Genomic DNA, 18944 nt, shown 5'->3' on the forward strand with positions numbered 1-18944 from the left:
AAGTCAAGCCATGTTTATGTATTTGTTATGTAAATATTTCTACTTACTGAGTTTATCTCATTCCAGTTAATGTCATGTGATGCAGTTGACAAGAAAGAGTGAAACGGATCGTCCAAGGGAGAAGAAGTCATAAGGCATGATGAAGGGGAAAACTTTTGAAGTGTATCATTTATATTTGGCATAATGAAACATTAGAACTTTTAGTACCTTGTTTTTTGTCAAATGAAACAAGGAAAAATATTGGTGGCTTTTGGGCATATTTTGATGATGGTTTATAAATGGTTATGTTTTAAGATTTGGTAATGTTTTATGTTATACGAGTATTTATGTTTCCCTAGTCATATAGAAAGCAATGGAAAAGATTTTATTTGGCCATGTCACTTTTGTTTTGGGTTTAGTGATCATGTGAAGTTTTAAAATATCATGTATTTTTGCTAAATGAATGATGGGGAAAAATTTATCTTGGCTTTTGGCTAGCTGTGGAAGGATATGATTGTGAATGGTTATGTATTTTGGAAAATTCTTATGATGTACATGGTATATTGTTCTTTCCCTTTTAAATGCAAATGCTTCCGTGTATGTTATTTTTTTTAAATGTTATGCCATGGGAGTGGGTTGTTTCAATTGGTATCAGAGCGAAAGTTCTTCGGGCCATATATGACTTCTTCTACCTAGGACAATCCGGTATGTTTTTGATCCTGCATCTATTGATTTTAACATTGAGAATTGATTCTATTTCATTGCCATTGATGTATCATTTCTTCCTATCTATGTTAAAGTGAGCATATGTGTAGGTCATACCTCCCAAAAGAAAGAGTACCGAAGGGGATGATAGGACCCCTACTACTGATAAGACTGCCAAAGTTGTAGATGAATTCAGTAAGTTATTACAAGAACAAGCGAAGGTCCATGGCGAACAGATTCAACTGTTGTTGAGCATTCACACCTCGACCCATGGTCATGGTCGTGGAAGAGGTCAAGGTATAACAGAAGGTACTGAATATGGTTCCTACGGTCGGTAACCTGGCATTACATTCGTAACATTTGCTTGATTTTGATGTTAACAAAACTTGTTATTTTGTTTCTAATGACTTACCTTAGTGCACAGCTGAGATCAGTTACGAGCTGAAGAAATTGAAAAACTGAACGCGCCAACTGAAATCGCGAACTGATCAGTCAACTGATGTACCGTAAGCAATTCAACTGGTGTCCAGCTGAGAAGTGGTCCAGCAGAGAATCTTCGGAAGCCCGGCCAGCTGATGAAGAGTTCAACTGATAAAGAGTCCAGCTGACCAGTTCGACTGAATCAGTGAAATTAGTTCAGCTGACGAGCCAACTGATTTCACCTCACCGACTGAAGACCATTTTAACTGATCAGTTCAGAACATCAGTTAAGAGCAATCAGTTGCGGATTCCGACAGTCAACATTAGTGGATTCCAGCTCAACGCGAAGGTAAAAAAACAATTGTCCAATCAAAGGACAATAATGAACGTTGCATCAAGAACATAAAGACAAAGCGTTATAGAATGTACAAGACAAATTTCGATGAACGAATTCAAAATGCAACGGATACAATTATTGAGTCTCACTGTACGATCATTATATTCGCGCATATAAAATTGTATATGTATTATTTGTTATTCATGTTTAGAACGTGCTGAGTCATTAGACTCACTAGGTTTGTATGATGCAGGATTTGATGATTTATGGAGGCGGTGACGATTGAGTCGATCTAGTGCAGCAGTACACACCCGAGGGCCTTTATGTTTCTGCAGTAGCTAGATAGATAAATGATTTAAGGATTTTGTTAATGATTTTTATTAGAGATATTTTTGTTCTTTGATTTATTGTTAGTTGATCTTTTTAAAGGTCAATTTAAGAATTTTGTGTAGTCGATGCTTTAGGATTTATTTTATGCACTCGAGATTTCATATGTTAAGTTTATTATTTGTTATTTTTGAGTTATGATTTATGCTTTTGAATAAAAAAAAATCGAGGTCGTTTCAGTGTCCTAGGATGTGTCTCGAGGTGTCGATTCTTAGTCCATTTGGTTTGGTTGGAAGAAAGAAATGTCATGATAAGTTTCCCGCAGGTTTCGTCTTTTCTGAGGCTACACGGACTAGTACACGGACCCTGACACGGGGTCCGTGACTTTGTTACACTCGGAGTGTCACTTTTCCAGTAGGTACACGGAGGTGTAAACGGACTCGGACACGGGGTCCGTGTCTTTGCTTCCTTCAGAGTCTCTTTTTCCAGTATCTACACGGATCCGGGGCCGGACTTGGGCACGGGGTCCGTGTACTTCACATTTTGAGAAATATATTGAATGCTTTAAGATGATGTCTTGGTTTAGCGCAATGATTAACAAGGTTGAGTCACGGGAAATTTAGAACGTCCTAAGGAAATGAATAAGCTTGAGTATAAGCATGGTTATTAAGTCTAAGTTATGCAAGTTAAGTATTGAATCTGTTTTAGTATGTTGCAGCAACGAATCCCACAACGCCAAGTAAGTATGTTGACGTGCAAAGAAAATATTTTTAAATTTTTGAAGTATGCTAAATATCTTGTGACCAAATTAGATCAGGATTGGAAAGCGTTAAAGCATGAACGGGGACCAATCCACCCGTTAAAGCATGAACGGGGATCTCATGTATGTGGCAGTGGATTTTTCCCTGTCAGCCCGGTACTGTGGTTTAGTATGATTAGGCAATTTTATGTATGAGTCACTTGCTTTGAAACATGACTCTACGCAAAAATTATGATATGTATGCTCATGTATGTACCATACAAGTATGTTTACGAAAGTTTTTATGTCCATGACACGTATATGTTATGCTTTTACGTTTAAGTTCCCAGTAAGTTTATGTCAACAAGATCAAGTTCATATTCCGTTATGTACGCTCTATTTTGAAGATGCATATGGTTTTTTTACGTATTATTTGCTACTTCCAGTTTATACGTGTTGAGGCTTTAAACTCACTAGACTTGATCGACGCAGGTGAGGAGGATGTTGAGGAGACTAGAGGTGGGGACCAAGGAGCTGGCTTGGACTGAGCAGGAGGCTAGACCCGAGGACCGCCCACGTTTTTATTTAAAATGTTAAGCATGTCTAATATTTTTATACTCTGATTTTCGGGAAGTGGTTGATGATGTTTTAAACAATCATTTCTTTTGGGAGTTTAGAATTAAATTAACTAATTAGTTAATTTATAAATTAACTACTATGAGCTTGGTTCCACTTGATGAGTAGGAGAAATGTGTTGGTCTTGTTTTAGATAGATTCTGCAAATGTTAGGAAATGGTATGTTGAAATTCAAAGATTTTCGTCTTAGCCCCTGTTTTTACGAAGGTTGGAAAAGTGGCAGTGATTTTAGATTTCTGTATAAATTAATTTTGTCTACTCAATTTTTAATTTTTTTTATTGCAAAAGCCAAATGTATTTATTGGAATCTTTGAACCTAGTTCAGTAGAAATTTTGTAAAAATGTTCCTGGAAAATTTCTACTTCACATGGCAAGGTTGAATAAATCCATGGTCCTAAGGAAAATATAGCTTCATTTGTTTGAAATAATGAAGTAGCTATTTAACTAGCTGCTGGAACACGCTAGCAGTTTTTCCCAATTCTCTCTATGTCCACCTAGTTTCTAACATGTGCAGTTCAAACTGCCGTTTGATCAACCAACTTGTAGTGTTAAAAGCTTTTATAGAAAGAATCAAGGAGATTCAAATGCATCCATGACCACTGAAGGAAACTTCAATACAAATGTTGGGATAATATCTCTTGAATACACAATAAGCCAATTCCAAATACATCCGCTACTAGTGTACTCTTTTATTAATCATCTAAGAAATCTTGATCCGTTCAAAACGTGATGCGGCCAGAGCCACTGGGAATAAATCTAAACAAAATTCAGCTCCAATAATAAGCATTTAAGCTTACTTATGTTTTGATAAAGTCACCTCATGAGCCAATGAACCCTCCTCTTCTGTCCTGGAACTCAGCTGCCCTCTCCTGTTTCAGTTTCTGCAAGATTTCTCGTGTGGCAGAATCATAAAATCGATCATGAACAAACTTTCTTTCCTCAGCCTGTATCTCTTTGATAGCACTCGAATATGGATTTGGAGGTGGGCTCCTTCCTTGAATCCGAGCAATTTGTTTCAGCCGAGCAAATGCCTTCCTTTTGGCTTTTCTTTCATTTCGATATTCCATCTACCCACAAAGAAACCACGATTCAGAGGGTGAACAAATGGGATTTCATTTTCAAGTTTGACTACTTTATTTATGACAATAAATGAGAGTAGGTGACAGAGAACAAACATCGGCAACGGCTATAGCATCCTCATCACTAATTCCATGATCCTTTAACTCAAGCACCCTCCAAGCAAATACACGGGCAGCAGGTGGATCAAAACCAGATATCCTGTTCACGTGCAAGAATCAGTGATTCATATTCACTATCCTGAAAAATGGACATACACTTCTCTAAACTGTCTCTTAGTTAAACTCGGTCACTAAATAAGATCAAACAGAAGTCTAACATGCAGAACTAAAACCTCTTCTTCCTTATGAAATGGCACAATTTGATTCCATAAAGCACATAATTCACCTAGGGGTTTCATTTTCCTTTTGTATATATTTTATTTTGATCTTTGGTCCTGTCAATTATAAAAAAGAAGGAAACAAGAAATATCTTCATGAACGACGTCTTTAGAAAAAAACAAGTGAATACATACATTCAATCACTATAAAAGGTCTTTGAATAACAAATATGTCATCAAATATGAATATAAACACAAAATATAACAAATGCCATTTTTGTATTTAATGTATCAACTTCAAAATCTTTCATATGTGTTAAGCCACTGACCAGGCAACTGTAATTCAATCCATCATCGACCAAAGAATAATCATTGCATGCACAACAATGGATACTTGGAGTATAATTATTTGTTCACTTATTTGATTTTTATGTGACATAGATATATCTTATTGTATAATATGAAAAAAAATATCATAATATCGTAACACAAAAATGTTTGAAGTACATAAAATAAAACTTCCTGAGTTTCAATGTGTGAAAAACTCTCACTCTGACGAAGATTAAGATTTACTGTGACATTATGTTATTCATCTCTCAATTAACAAAAAAAAATAAAAATCAGATCCCAATAATATCACCAAAAGGGAAAAAATAGTGAGTTCGTTAGTTAAACTCAAGACTGAGTCATATATACCTTCAACATCTTCTCCACAAAATCGTCGCAAACCATTCTTTCCTCAAGAGTTAATTGAATCATACTTTATAACTAGTATTATCAAATAAATACAGAAATGCACAATTAGACCTCTGAATGATTTTTTCCTTAATAGAGAAGCTCAGAGTCCCTGAACTAGAAGTTGGATGCGCAGAAGTAGCCACTGGTTCATCGACAAACATATGTTGTGTGCATATGTCCTTTATATCAAACCTCATTCATTAATCTAAAGGAAATTATCATTATTAATTACAAAAATATCTCAGGTGGTGTTAGCTTCGAAGAATCAGTGTGATGTAAAATTACACAAAACACACATCTGATGTTAGCAGTTTCCTCAAGTGATGAACAAGAGTCTTCTTCTTGCCATCATAAATAATCATGCATCGACAAAAAAGGAAAAGAAATTCGATACATCCAGATCTATATGCATCGTGTTCCACAACACGTTTTGTTTTCGGCCTATTTGTTTCACCTTTGTGGGTATATATATAAAAGGGACTGTTAGGCATCATGACATGGATCGAACAACATGAGAAAATATAGATCTGTGATTAGGTGGAAAAAAAGAGTTAAATTGCTGAACATATTCAAGGAAACATTATTTAATCATGTTAAAAATTAATGCAAGAAATAACTAATATGATGTTGATTGTCATCAGGCAATAGTACCTGCAATCGGCTTAATCTTGACATAAGCTAAAAGGTTTTAATGGCTATAAATTTGCAGAAAATCTATAAACTCACAGTAGAAACACAATCTTACAATCCAATGAGCAGCTTACTTAATATTAATCCTCAAATCACACATGATATCAAAATTAAAACATCTTTTGTGTATAACCAAGAATCAACCTATTCCCTTTTCTTTTAGCCCTCTTCCATAAAATACCCTAAAAAATTTAACAAGATGAACATCTCAGACGGAAAAGATGGAGAGAAAAAGGGATCTAGCAAAATACCTGATCGCCCCCTCATGCTTGGAATCGGGATGCTTTTGAAAAAACTTATTCACATAAACATCCTCGGGTAAACTTATGGACTTCAGCTTTTTCTCCGCCCGAGGAAACGTCGCAGGCGGTGCTCTACAAAATATCACGAAAACACAAATCAAAAATAAAAAATGTGAACCAATTTCTTCATAAAATTGAAGTAAAAGAAGAAAAATCGACGTACTTTTCCATGGCTTTAAGCCACATTGGCTCAGCTCTTGCTAGCCCTTTGACGAGTTTCCTAGTTTTTGCAAGCAAATCTCCTTTCATATATGACATTGTTGAAAATGCAGCTTCTATTTCCAACAAGAAATGTATCAGAAATGAGAAATATTAAATCCTGTTTACTTATTTGCACATTAGTCAAATAGAATAATTTTCAAACGTCTTCATTATTTTTGAATTTGAAATCCGTCGTAATTAATATAAAATCCTATATATACATGGAATGACTGAATTTGAAATTTATGATATTAATTATTTAAAACTACAAAAATATATTTAAATATATTTGAAATACATCAATCCAAACGTGACTTAAGATTTTTAATTGGAATTGGTTTGAAATTAAAAAATGATATTTAGAAATCTAATTTTTGTTTAGAGAAAAACTGATTTAAATTTGGAAATTTAAATATGTAAAATGTCTATTTTAATCTTGTACTTTTGTCGAATAAATTATAGTAATATAACTCTGTTTTGACAATAGATTTTAGCAATTATCGTCAAAATCATGTAATTAATTGACTAATTTTATTGTTAATTATGTAAATCGTCGCTAATTATTAATACGACGGTTCAGCCGTGTTCAGGAAAACCGTCTCTAATTTGCGACGATTATAACCTAAAATAGTCACAAATTCTATAAATTTTTTTAAAAAAATTTATTTTATAATATAAATTAAAAATATTAGCTATTTTTTAAATTATTTGTACACATTTATAAATAATCATCTATGCTCATCTACAAATCCGAAATTAAATATTTTCAACACTTAATTAATTGACATGCGATATAAAATATAGTACGTAATCTGAACAAGATAATATAATAAGATTCAAAATATGAAAACTCGAGTTCGATACCTCAAAAAGGGGAAGACGGGGTCGTCGGAGAAGACACAAACACGTAAGTATAGAAAGAGCGAGAGAAGAAATCGTAGTGAAAAAATGAGCAAGAAGCTGTCGATTATAAAGACATTTAGCGACGGTTTTAGACATACCCGTCACTATTCGCGACGGGTCTGTTACTACCGTCGCTACGTTAGTGACGGGTATTCTAAAACCGACGCTATATTGCGACAGATTTAATAAACCGTCGCTATTTAGCGACGGTTTAAAAGACCGTTGTCGATCTAAATAGCGACAGTTAATAAAAACCATCGCTAATGTAGCGACAGTGTTATGTGCCCGTCGCAAATTTGGCAACGGTTATGATAAATCAGAACCGTCGCCGATCTAATATAGCGACGGTTAAAATACTGTCGCTAATTTAGCGACGAGTATAAACTGTCGCTATTTTATATTTTATTTAACCACACTAATTTGGCAGCGGTTTTTATAAATTTGTTGCTATATTAACGTTGGTTTTAAATATTCTTCAAAAACAAGGTTGTGGAGAAGATCACAAGAATGTTGTAAATGCAAGTACAATCTGGCTAAAAACAAAGGCATCTTAGTTGCAGGAATTCTGCATTGGCTCACATATGGCAACCAAATTCTGATGTTTGACCCTAACAACGAGATATTATGGTTGATAACAGTTCCTGTACCTGCATCACAATTGTGCAGCATATCGGAAATGTGTATTTGAGAATCCCAAGGTAAGCTATATTATGTTATAATCTCCGAAGATGGTCTCCAACTATGGGTGCTAGAGTATCACTTCACATCTCAGTGGGACCTAAAATGCTTTACATCTTTGGAAGAACTCGAGAAAAAAATTCAAAAGTATTATACGACATACCAAAGAAAGTGTGAAGCCGGTTATGCAAAGGCATGCTGTAACGCCCAGAAAATTTAAAAGTCCATGCGAACAACATGCATACAAATTATTAAATTTCTTTGTATTTTAATTAAATGTTTTTACTGCATAAATTAATTATGTTATGCATATTTACATGTTTAAATTATATTTTTCTACATGGTTGCATTAAAATGTATTTTTAAAGGTTAGTCGAGTTGCGATCGAGGAACGGAGACCAAGGGCTGAAAAAAATAGAAAATATTTTTATTAAATAGTTGTTTTTAATTATTTAAATTAAGGGTGATGCTTTTTCTTATTTTTGAAAATAAAGGGTTTTGAGGTGATTTTATACGCCAGGACGTAATTTTTATCGGTGTTGGTTTTTCAACAAAAATAAAAAATTTTTGACAACTCGGCTAATAAATTCACAAATTTATTTAAACAAAACTATTATCATATTTTAATTAATTCCTAAATCAAGCACTAGTGGGCTTAAATTGGGGGCTTAGTGGGCTTAAGCTTAATTAAAGAATTAATTAGTATAAATTATGTAAAACACCCCAAACCATTCACAAAAGCACACGCCTCGAATTTCAGAATTTGAGCACACCAAAACACTCAAATACACGACAACCCACACAACAAATTGAGGGAGAAAATTCGAATGCTCAAGGAAAGATTTCAAGCCAAGGTTCTTGCCCTGTTCTTCGCGATCGTCAACGAGAATTCGTGCGTAATCTACACAATGGCACGTCATATTCTTCTTTTACTCATCATCACACCATATTATGTGATTATGTATGACATTGCATGAAACATGGAGCACCTTTGAAGATTTTCGCACAAACACATTATATGATGTTTAAAACTTGTGTTTTAATTTAAAAACATGATTATTATGTGTATAAGAGGGCTGCCATGTTATGAATATGGTCAACAGTGTTTATACGAAGCTTTAGAGTCCTAGATACACAAAGAATCGCTGCACAAACACAAAAGAACACCGGCTGAAGCTAATTTGTTGTCATGGGGTTGATGGACTCGGGTACAAGGGTTTAAGGGCTATGGCTTGGCTCGGTTGCAACCAGGGCTGGGCCAGGGACGTGCTTGGGTCAGGAGAAGAGTCCTAGCACCCGAGAGCTTCAAAGGGGGCAATGCAGGTGTGCTGTTGTGCAGGGAAGAAGGGGCTTGGCCTGGGGGTTCTGAGCTGGGCTAGGTCGACTCTTTAGGGTCCTATGACGGTGCTAAAGGGCCTGGCAGGGTCTGTGGCGGCTTGGCTAGCTGCTGGTTCAAGAAGACGTGAGGGATGCATGGCAGCAAGTGTTGCGCGTGAAGTTGCTGCCACTGGTTCAGTGGTTTGCTGCTCACGTCCAGGGGCTTGGGTTGGTCTGGGTATGGTCTGGGCGTGGTCCAGGGAAGGTTAGGGTTATGGGTGGTCGGTGGTTAAGGGCTGGTAGAGTCCTAGGCGGCTAGGAGTCCCAATGCAACAAGGACACTACAAACACACACACGTGCAGAATTTTAGGTCGACTTCCATGAAGTTTTTGGGGCTGAGCTTGGTCAGTAGGGTCTCTAGATGGGTTGGCTAGGTTTTGGCTCAAGGTGGCTCAGGCGTGGCTCAAGTAATTTGGGAGAAGGCTCGGTGGGTTTGTTAATGTGTCAAAATCAAAAATTAAAGAACAAAAATTGAATGCATGAGTCCCCGGGTGTGTCTCATGATTTGGAAGGGTAGAATAAATATTAAAAATGTTATGTTTAAAATTTGGGATCAAAATAATAAGTTTTGGATTTATCCGGGATTTAATCGCCGCACGAAACGCTAATTAACGAAATAATTGAAACGCCTAGTTTTAGGATTTATAAAATTATGAAAAATTATATTTTAGCTCAAATAATTATTAAAAGTCTAAGTTTTAAATTTGGGAATTTTATATTAAGTTTTGGTTTAATTCGAGATTAAAACGCAGTAATACGTCTTATTTAAAGATTAAATTAAAAGTCCTTCATTTAAGCTAAATAAAAATATGAGAAAATTCATGTAGGCTTAAATAATTATTTGGGACATGTTAGAGTCGATGCAATTAAGAAAAAGTCAAAAACGTGAAATTTTACATCTAGGTAAAACGGTCATTTTACACTTAGTAATTAGTAAACGTCATGGCAGTGCTCTGAATACTGTTTTATATGCTAATATGATTATTTTAAATGTTTATGGATTTTTAATAAGCTAAAACGTTTATTTTATATGATTATGGATTTTTATGTCAAAATGTTTATTTTAAATGTTTACGATTTAATATGTTAAAATGTTGGTTTTAAATGTTTATGAATTTTTATAGGTTAAATTATGATTTTTAAATGTCTATGTATTTTTATGATTTAAGTTGGACATTTAAAAGTTTTTCAGTTTGAGGGATAAGAACATTTTTAAAAAACGAGTTTAAAAACATTTTTCACTTCGAGGGATAATTTTAAAGAAAAACTCTCCCTCAAAAATATAATTGTTTACGCGATTAACATCATTCAAGCAGTTTAGGCAACAAATATTAAGATAATAGTTCAGTTATATGAAGGCTAAGTGGGTTAGCATGATATTTATTTAATCAAATAAGCGTCCCTTTTATTATACATTTACGCACACCAGCAAGTGTAAGGGAAATTACTACTACAATAGCATACTTTAAATAACATCAAATATCAGTTAGTTTACACATAATAGAATTGAATATACTAACAACTGGTTCCCTTGAATGCTGCAGCGATTTTGAGTCTCTTTGCCAGAAGAGCAGCTAATTTGACTTGAAATTGATCTCTTTGATGGCTAACTGGTTAAGCTGACTCAAACTGGACTCAACTAATGCTTAACCGCATTGATCATCTATTATGATCTGATATGACAATGAAGCGGCAGCATACTGCTGATGATTAAGCTCCGCTTAAATCATCCAACATCTCAACATAGCTTGGCTTTGTTTATTGATCAGTTAAACTGGTAGGCTGACAGCTGAAATCTTGTCCACTGAATTGGTTTAGCTAAACTGCTTTCATCTTAGACTCAACAACCTGCAAGCTGCTAAAACAACAAAATTAAGGAGTCGAGAGAAGTGGCTACAACGTTAGTTGCACAGCCAAGACCTTATCTTTTCAAACAGTAAACTCATATAAAATTTTTAAGAGGATTTTGAAATCCATTTTAAATACAAATTTAAAACATATTTTTAAAAAAATCAGTTTTCAAATGTCCTTCTTATAAAAGATAGCTCTGATATCAATTGAATGATCGTTTGCTAGGCACCTTGAGGTGCATCAAACAAAATATTCTCCAATGAGCTGCAATAGCTCGTGTTCTAAGAATGTTTACACCGATGAATTAAATCGAGTTTGGTTAGAAACCAAGTGAAAAACATTCAAAGTAATCTTTCGTTAAGAAAACTGATCAGTTAAAAATTTTAATCTCGTGTAATTGAATAACTGAAAATAATGGAGATCAGTTCTCGCATGTATCAGTTCCGTTATGGTGAGAACTGAACTGATAGCTACTCGAACTGATCAAATCAGTTTAAAGCAAGGGGTTAACAGTTAAAGTACACAAGATATGTTTATAGATGTTCGTAGACTTCAACTGCTCCTACGTCACCCCTTCTACCTCCTCGGGTAGGATACACTAGAAGACTTTGATTTATACAACTACTTATACAAATCCACCCAGCTTAGAACTTAGCCACTGGCTAACTGAACTCCCAGACTAGACTGAAGGAAGCACCTTCCAGCCAACACTTGTTTAACGTCTGTGTGTCAAAGACTACATACACAAGTTTATTGTCTTTGTGCAAGACTGTATTTTGGGTGGTGGTGTGTGCGTGTGTGAGAACTGATCTCTGAAAACAACCCGAAAGATGTTCTCACACACTTAGGGAAAAATGCTTCTGATCTAAGCTGATAAAACTCTAGAGTGTTCCCTCAACTGGGCGGTTGCTTCCTTGTAAGCTGATAAGCAGTAAGCGTGCCCTTTATTTATTTTTCTCACCTCTCTTTTTCTTGTTGTTGTATTGGTCTTCACTGATCTTCTATTTATTGGCGGAAAACTGATCGTACAGTGAGACTTAATTAATTTATCTGTTGCATCTTGAATTTGTTCCTTGGACTTTGTGTCTCGACTTTTTCGACAGTCTTCTGGAACATTTTGGCTTTAAGCTTTGCTGCAACGTCCATTATTGTACTACCAATAGTATAGATGATTTGTATCCTTGTGCGTAGCTGGAATCCATAAGCTTGACTAGATCTGCAACTGATTGATTCCTAACTGATTCTCCTAACTGGTCATCGGAACTGATCTTCAGTTGGGCTGGTGAAATCAATTGATTCGTTAGTTGAACAGATTTCACTCTTTCAGTCGAACTAGTCAGCTGGGCGCTTCATCAATTGAGCTCTTCATCAGCTGGCCGGGCTTCTGAAGTTTTCCTGCTGAACCACCTATCAGCTGGACAATAAGTTGAATTGTTATTTGATATATCAGTTGAGCTGATTCAGTTTGGGCAATAAGCTGGCACTTTCAGTTGCGTCTTGATAGCTTCAGTTTGGCTCAATTAACTGATTAGTTCGAAGCCTCGTCAGTTCCAGTTTCCTGCGCACTACAATAAATCATTAGAAACAAAATAATAAATTTTGTTAACATCAAAATCAAGATTGCGAACATGAAATGTTTCAACATCTAGTAATCAATTATTAATATTAAAATACATAAAATATACACACCTTTCCATTTATAGGAAAGGGAAAGGAAAGAAGAAAGAAGAAAACCTTCCCCCAATCCACTCCCATCACCATTGTAGCAGTTGCAGTAGAGTCGCCATAACTTCTCTGTCCGATCCTTACCAAGCCTAGACCACACTCAGACCATTCCCAGACCAGCCCGATCCCTAGGACCCAGCAGCGAAGCTCCTGATTAGAACGCCCAAGCTGTGCGCAGGCTGCCCCCCATATTGCCTCCCTCATGTTTCTGGTTCCAGCCTTCTGTCCAGCCAACCAGCCCATGAACCAACACACCGAGACTCATCCTAAGACCCTAAGGAACTACCATAACCACTGCCTCAGGCCCTAGAACGGCCCAAGCTCCTAAAACACCAGAAGCCGCACCAGCCATCACGTGAGCCCATTTTTGTGTAGCTGTCGTTTTTTGGTCCTACAGCTTTCTCGAACCACCCAGACCTTGAACCACCCTATCTAGGCTCTCTATAGGACCCTTATCACTCGACCTAACCCAGCCCAAAGCCCCCAAGCCAAGCCCTTGACTCCTGCGCAAGCCACACACCCTGCGCATCCCTTCATGCTCTCGGGAGGGAGTCCTAGCTAGGACTCCTCCCAGCCTCTGGTGCTCGAGTCCTAGCGTGCCTAGGACTCTTCCCCTAACTCACACATGCCCCTAGCCCAGCCTGGTCCAGCCCCAGCCAAGCCAAGCGACAATTCCCCATCAACCGAGCTCCTATGATCAAGATGTTTTGATTTCGGTCCCGACTTGTTTTATACATGTTTGTGCAACGTTTTGGTTGAGTTTTATGAGCCTAAAGCTTTGTGTAAACATCCTTAATTATACTCCTAACATGGCAGCCCCTTAGGTACATGAATTTCATGGTTTCTAGATCAAAAAACATGTGTTAAAAACCACCTAGGATGCATGTGCGAAAATAAAAAGATTTGTAACTTGTTTTTATTCAAAACATGCTCAAATAAATAATATGGTGTGATAGATGTTTGAAAAAAAGAATATGACGCGCCTTTGAGTTTTAAACGTACGAAAAACCGTTGGCGACGAAGAACGGAGAAAACCTTGGCTAGTTTCTACCTTGAACCTTCAAAAATTCCTATAACTTTGTGGTGTGTGGGTTGCCCTGTGTGCTGGGGAGCTTTGGGGAGAGTTTCTGAATTTTTTTGAATGTGGGAGGCGTGGGTTGGAGTGTAGGGTTTTTAGGTGATTAAAAATTTTAAATAGCTAATTAGATTGCTAACTAGGCTTAGGCCTATTAAGCCACTAAAATAAGCCCATTAGTCTTAATTAGGATTTAATAAAATGTTATCAAAGTTTTTTGTTTAAATAAATTCGCGAATTTAACCGGGTTGCCAAAACGTTCTCATTTTTATTGAAAAACCAACACCGATAATTTTTACGTCCCGGCGTATAAAATCACCTCAAAACCCTTTATTTTAAAAAATATGAAAACCATCAACCATATTTTAAACCATTAAAATTAATTATTTAATAAAAACATTTTACGTTTTTCAGCCCTCGGTCTCCGTTCCTCAATCGCAACTTGAATATTCCTTAAAAATACAATTTTATGCATGATGTTAATAAAATCATATTTAACATATAGTCATGCATGACACATAATTAATTAAGCAATTAAATCATAAAATTACTTATTTTTTCATATTTCTTAGATTTGCATATCGTTGGGTTACGTCGTCTTAATTTTGGACCTTACACAAGTATTGTCCAAATCAAATTTTTCGACGTTGCGTACCCGAAAATGAGGTAAGTAGTGTCATTAAATTTTGTTATTCAGAAGCATACGGAAAACATTTTTCTTCAAAGAAAACAGCTGCAAAAATCTTGCAATGTGGATTTTATTGGCCCACTTTATTTAAAGACACCCACGAAATCTGCAAAATCTGGGAAAATTGTCAAAAATTTGGGTGCAACTTTAAAAAAAAAACATGATGCCTTTGAATCCTATAATTGAAATTGAAATATTTAACTATTGAGGAATTGATTTTATGGGACCTTTCTACCGTCGTTTGGATACTTGTATATTTTAGTTGCAGTTAATTATGTTTCCAAATGGATAGAGGCAATTCCATGTCAAAAAAATGATCATAAAAGCATCATCAAATTTTTGAAAGAAAATATTTTTATTAGATTTGGAATTCCTCGAGCCATGATAAGTGATGGGGGAACTCACTTTGTTAATAAAACATTTGCTTCATTAATGAAAAAATATGGTATTACTCACAAAGTAATTACTCCTTATCATCCTTAAACAAATGTACAAGTTGAATTAGCTAATAGGGAGAAAGAAAATTTTGGAAAAAACTGTTACTCAAATAGAAAAAATTGGTCTCTGCGACTTAATGATGCATTTTGGGCATATCGAACAGCTTTTAAAAAATCATTGAATACGTCTCCCTATATGTTGGTTTATGGAAAACATTGTCATTTACTTGTGAAATTGGAACATAAAGATTATTGGGCGATCCAAACTTTTAATTCAAACATAGATGATGCCAACAAATTGCGCAAATTGTAACTTAATGAATTTGATGAACTCAGAAATGACGCGTATGAGAATTCAAATATTTATAAAGCAAAAATCAAATCATTTCATGATAGAACAATTCTTAGAAAATCATTTGAGATTGGTAAAAAAGTTTTACTTTATAATTCTCGACTTCACATATTCTCAGAAAAATTACGATCAAGATGGACATGCGCATATGTTGTAAAACATGTGTATCCTTATGGAGCTGTGGACATTGAAAATTCTAAAAATAGCGATGTTTTTAAAGTAAATGGACAAATAATTAAACTATTTTTAGAAAATAAAATCTTCCAAGATGAGTTTATTTCCCTTTCCGATCCTTGATTTTTTATGTTACATTTAATTTTGTTAGTTTTTCTTTGAGGTTTCCTTAATATTTTTATTTTCCTGGTTAAATGACGGATAACGGTACTCTGTGACTCTCATAGGCGGTTAAATCAGTTTCCCCCAATTGTTGATACGAAATCTAAAAAAAATATCATTTCTTTTCCTTTCAAAATGAATGAAATTCTCTCAAAAATTTGTAAATATTTTTCCTCTGTTTCTAAAAATGTTCTAAGAAAAATTTACAGGTAGGTGTGAAAGTTTGAAATTACTAATGCAAAAATAAATTCCAGAAGATATTCGTCTTGTAATAGAAGCTAAGTTCTGATTAAGAGGAGAAGTTCCACAGTCATTGCTCATTCGATATATGGCTGGATTATGAAAAAGCACTTATGCGAAAAAACGAAGGGCCAAAAGGTTAGGTGTTTGTCATAAGTGTGCAAGATGGACTTGTGAAAAACGATGCAGATCTTTGGGATATGTTTCTAATAACAGAGAAGATAAAATTGGTTTCATTAAAAATGGGCTTAGTACAGGGTTAGATAACATCTTATTGACTTTTGAGACGCATTCTAGTGGACACGTGCATATTGAACTTCTCCGTTTATGGAAACAATTCCGAGATGAGCGTCATCGTAATAGTATTGGGAATCCGACTATAAAAGATCATGTTTGCCAATTTATAAAAAAATTGGATGTGAAGCATATCCTCGACTCATAGAAGGCGTTGAAGCCGTTTCTGGACGTAAAACAAGAGGAAAATTGTGAGCCACAATCACACTACTGTCTATATGCATGTGTGTCATAATTGTTTTTACTATTTATTCTGCTTATAGCTGTGACCCATAGTTTCGTCAAGATAAATATTACCACTATAAAGTATCTCAACTTTCTCTCTATTTTCGCACACTAAAAAAAAAAGTAAAAACATGGCTGGATCCTCCGCACAAACATTAAAAAATATTTGTGTATTTTGTGGGTCGAGTCCTAGAAAAAATGAAATATTTGTAGAAGCAGTGAAAAATCTTGGAAATATATTGGCTGAGAGAAAAATTCATTTCGTATGTGGGAGGGGAAATATTGGGTTAATGAGATCTGTTTCAACATCTGTTCATCTTGGAGATAGTCATGTTTTGGGTATTATTCCTACAACATTAGCTAAAGGAAATATTACAGGTGTTACGATTGAGGAGGAATTAAAAGTTTCTTCTATGTATGAAAGAATCACCAAAATGATTGAAAGTTATAATGTTTTTATCGCAATTCCAGGTGGTTTTGGTACATTAGAAGAAATTTTTCACACTGTTTCTTGGGCACAACTTAATTTCCATAATAAACTTGTGGGTTTGTTGAATATCAATAATTATTTTGACTGTTTGTTGACATTTCTTGGTAAAGCTATGGAACAGAATTTCATTTCAAAAAATTCACGAAGGATGCTCATCTCTCCTTCGACTGTTGACCAATTAATTGATGATTTGGAGGCTTTTGTTCATAAGCCTAATCTGATGATAACAAAGATCAATTGGTCGCAATAAATCAGTAAGAAAAGAAAGTTGGATCATTGATTCAAAAGTCGTGGATTGGTTTGTGTTTGTTTCAGTTTGTTATCTTCAATAAAATTCTAGGTGATATATCTTTCATTATGTACTCTTTATTAATTTTAATTTTTATATTAGGGACAATGTCATATCCTGATTGGGAGGAGAACAAACTTTTTTCTGAAAAAAAAATAAAAATAAAACAAATAGATATATTATTTTAAAATAAAACCATGTTTGTTGTTTGTATATTAGAAATTTTTGCAAAAATATCATATATTATATTTTTGAAATGTTTAAATTAGAAAATGTATTAATCTATCTAAAGATGTTTAAATTTTTGTTTGGAAAAAAAAAGTCAATTTTAATATTTTGATCATTATAAAAATATGATTTGTGAAATATTTTTGAGTGATTAACCATTGTGATAAGATTAATTATTAAAGTATATGACCAAAGATATATCTCATAAGAGTCCCTAAAATTTTAAAATCACATATATTTTGTGAGTGAGTGGAGAGGATTGAGAAAATATCTTTTGAGCTTTTATTGATAATGAGAGATGTTATCTATTGTTTAGATCTTGAGTTCTTATTTCGAAAAAAAATGACAATTCCGGGAAAAAAAATAAAAATTGTTGAAGATCTATGTAATTTTAAAGTTATCTCTAAAAAAAAAAAAAAAAATAGAAAGAGAGAAATATATTGTACAAATTAATTAAATATGTGGTCAATGAGCATAAACTTAGTCTGATTCCATGATGTTATGAAAAAAAAGATCAAGGAAAAAAATTTATAATAAGAATAACTAGATTTTGAATAAATGGATTTCCTATCTTTTGATTAATTTGGCTCGTTTGTCAGTTTGCATTCTGTAAACCATTTTCCTGAGCATTTATCTGTATTCCAACTCCATGAGAGAAATTGTTCCCATGAATTGTAACATTTATTAACCTATGAGGATATGGAATTAAGACTCTTACTAGGAATTTCTAAACGCCATGTACATTTAATTACCTGAACATAAGCTTTCAATTGATCAGCTCAAATTATTTCATAAATTATAATTATGATGATCTTGATATAACTTTGACAATTTTCAACTTTAATTTAAAAACTTGGATAGTTCCGATTACATTTCTATTTAAATTAATCATTATGTTTTGTGTTGCTATTAACGTTTAAATTGCCAGGGACTAGCAATAGCTGGTTGGGGTTTGTGATAAACATAAAAAATTGTACATTAATTAAATATTTTATAATATAAAATTATAGTTTTTGTTTTATTAAATGTTTAAATATTATATGTTTCATAATAAATTGTATAAAATATAAGTTATGTAATTATAAGTTTTTACTATTTTTACATGTTCGATAAAACAAAAATAACCTTGGCTTTACAAATGAGATTAAGATAATTCTTGGACATGTAGAAAATTGATTTTAATATCTACAATATTGGTGGCAAGCATGAGATAAAAATCTTCTCATAATTGGGATCAAATTAAGCAACAAATAAAGTAACTAAATGAGTGACAGTTTACCATGCT

The 18944-nt window shown here is 34.3% G+C and overlaps 1 protein-coding gene and 1 pseudogene across 2 annotated transcripts; one reads left to right on the forward strand and one right to left on the reverse strand.

The window, feature by feature from the left end:
* Positions 1-3680: 3680 nt before the first annotated feature.
* LOC140958576 (uncharacterized) lies at positions 3681-7352 on the reverse strand. Of its 2 annotated transcripts, XM_073416072.1 has the most exons (5): positions 7335-7352; positions 6433-6544; positions 6219-6341; positions 4319-4421; positions 3681-4210 (listed from the first exon to the last, which is right to left on the reverse strand). In XM_073416072.1, exons 2-5 carry the CDS (start codon positions 6525-6527, stop codon positions 3962-3964), a joined length of 570 nt encoding a protein of 189 aa, XP_073272173.1. In that variant the 5' UTR covers positions 6528-6544; positions 7335-7352; the 3' UTR covers positions 3681-3961. The 2 variants fall into 2 exon arrangements, with proteins under 2 accessions (XP_073272173.1, XP_073272172.1); XM_073416071.1 differs by lacking the exon at positions 7335-7352 and having other exon boundaries at positions 6433-6582.
* Positions 7353-9449: 2097 nt separating this feature from the next.
* LOC140959276 (uncharacterized) lies at positions 9450-17392 on the forward strand (annotated as a pseudogene).
* The last annotated feature ends 1552 nt before the right edge of the window (positions 17393-18944 follow it).

This window comes from Primulina huaijiensis, chromosome 15 (genome assembly GCF_012295235.1).
Source record: "Primulina huaijiensis isolate GDHJ02 chromosome 15, ASM1229523v2, whole genome shotgun sequence".
Classification (NCBI taxonomy): Eukaryota; Viridiplantae; Streptophyta; class Magnoliopsida; order Lamiales; family Gesneriaceae; genus Primulina; species Primulina huaijiensis.

Coding starts and splice junctions, on each gene's coding strand:
- LOC140958576 (XM_073416072.1), bottom strand. CDS start 6,527: ATGTCATATATGAAAGGAGATTTGCTTGCAAAAACTAGGAAACTCGTC. Junction 4,422..6,218: donor AAGCATGAGGGGGCGATCAG/GTATTTTGCTAG, acceptor GCACGTGAACAG/GATATCTGGTTTTGATCCAC. Junction 4,211..4,318: donor ATGCTATAGCCGTTGCCGAT/GTTTGTTCTCTG, acceptor CTTTGTGGGTAG/ATGGAATATCGAAATGAAAG.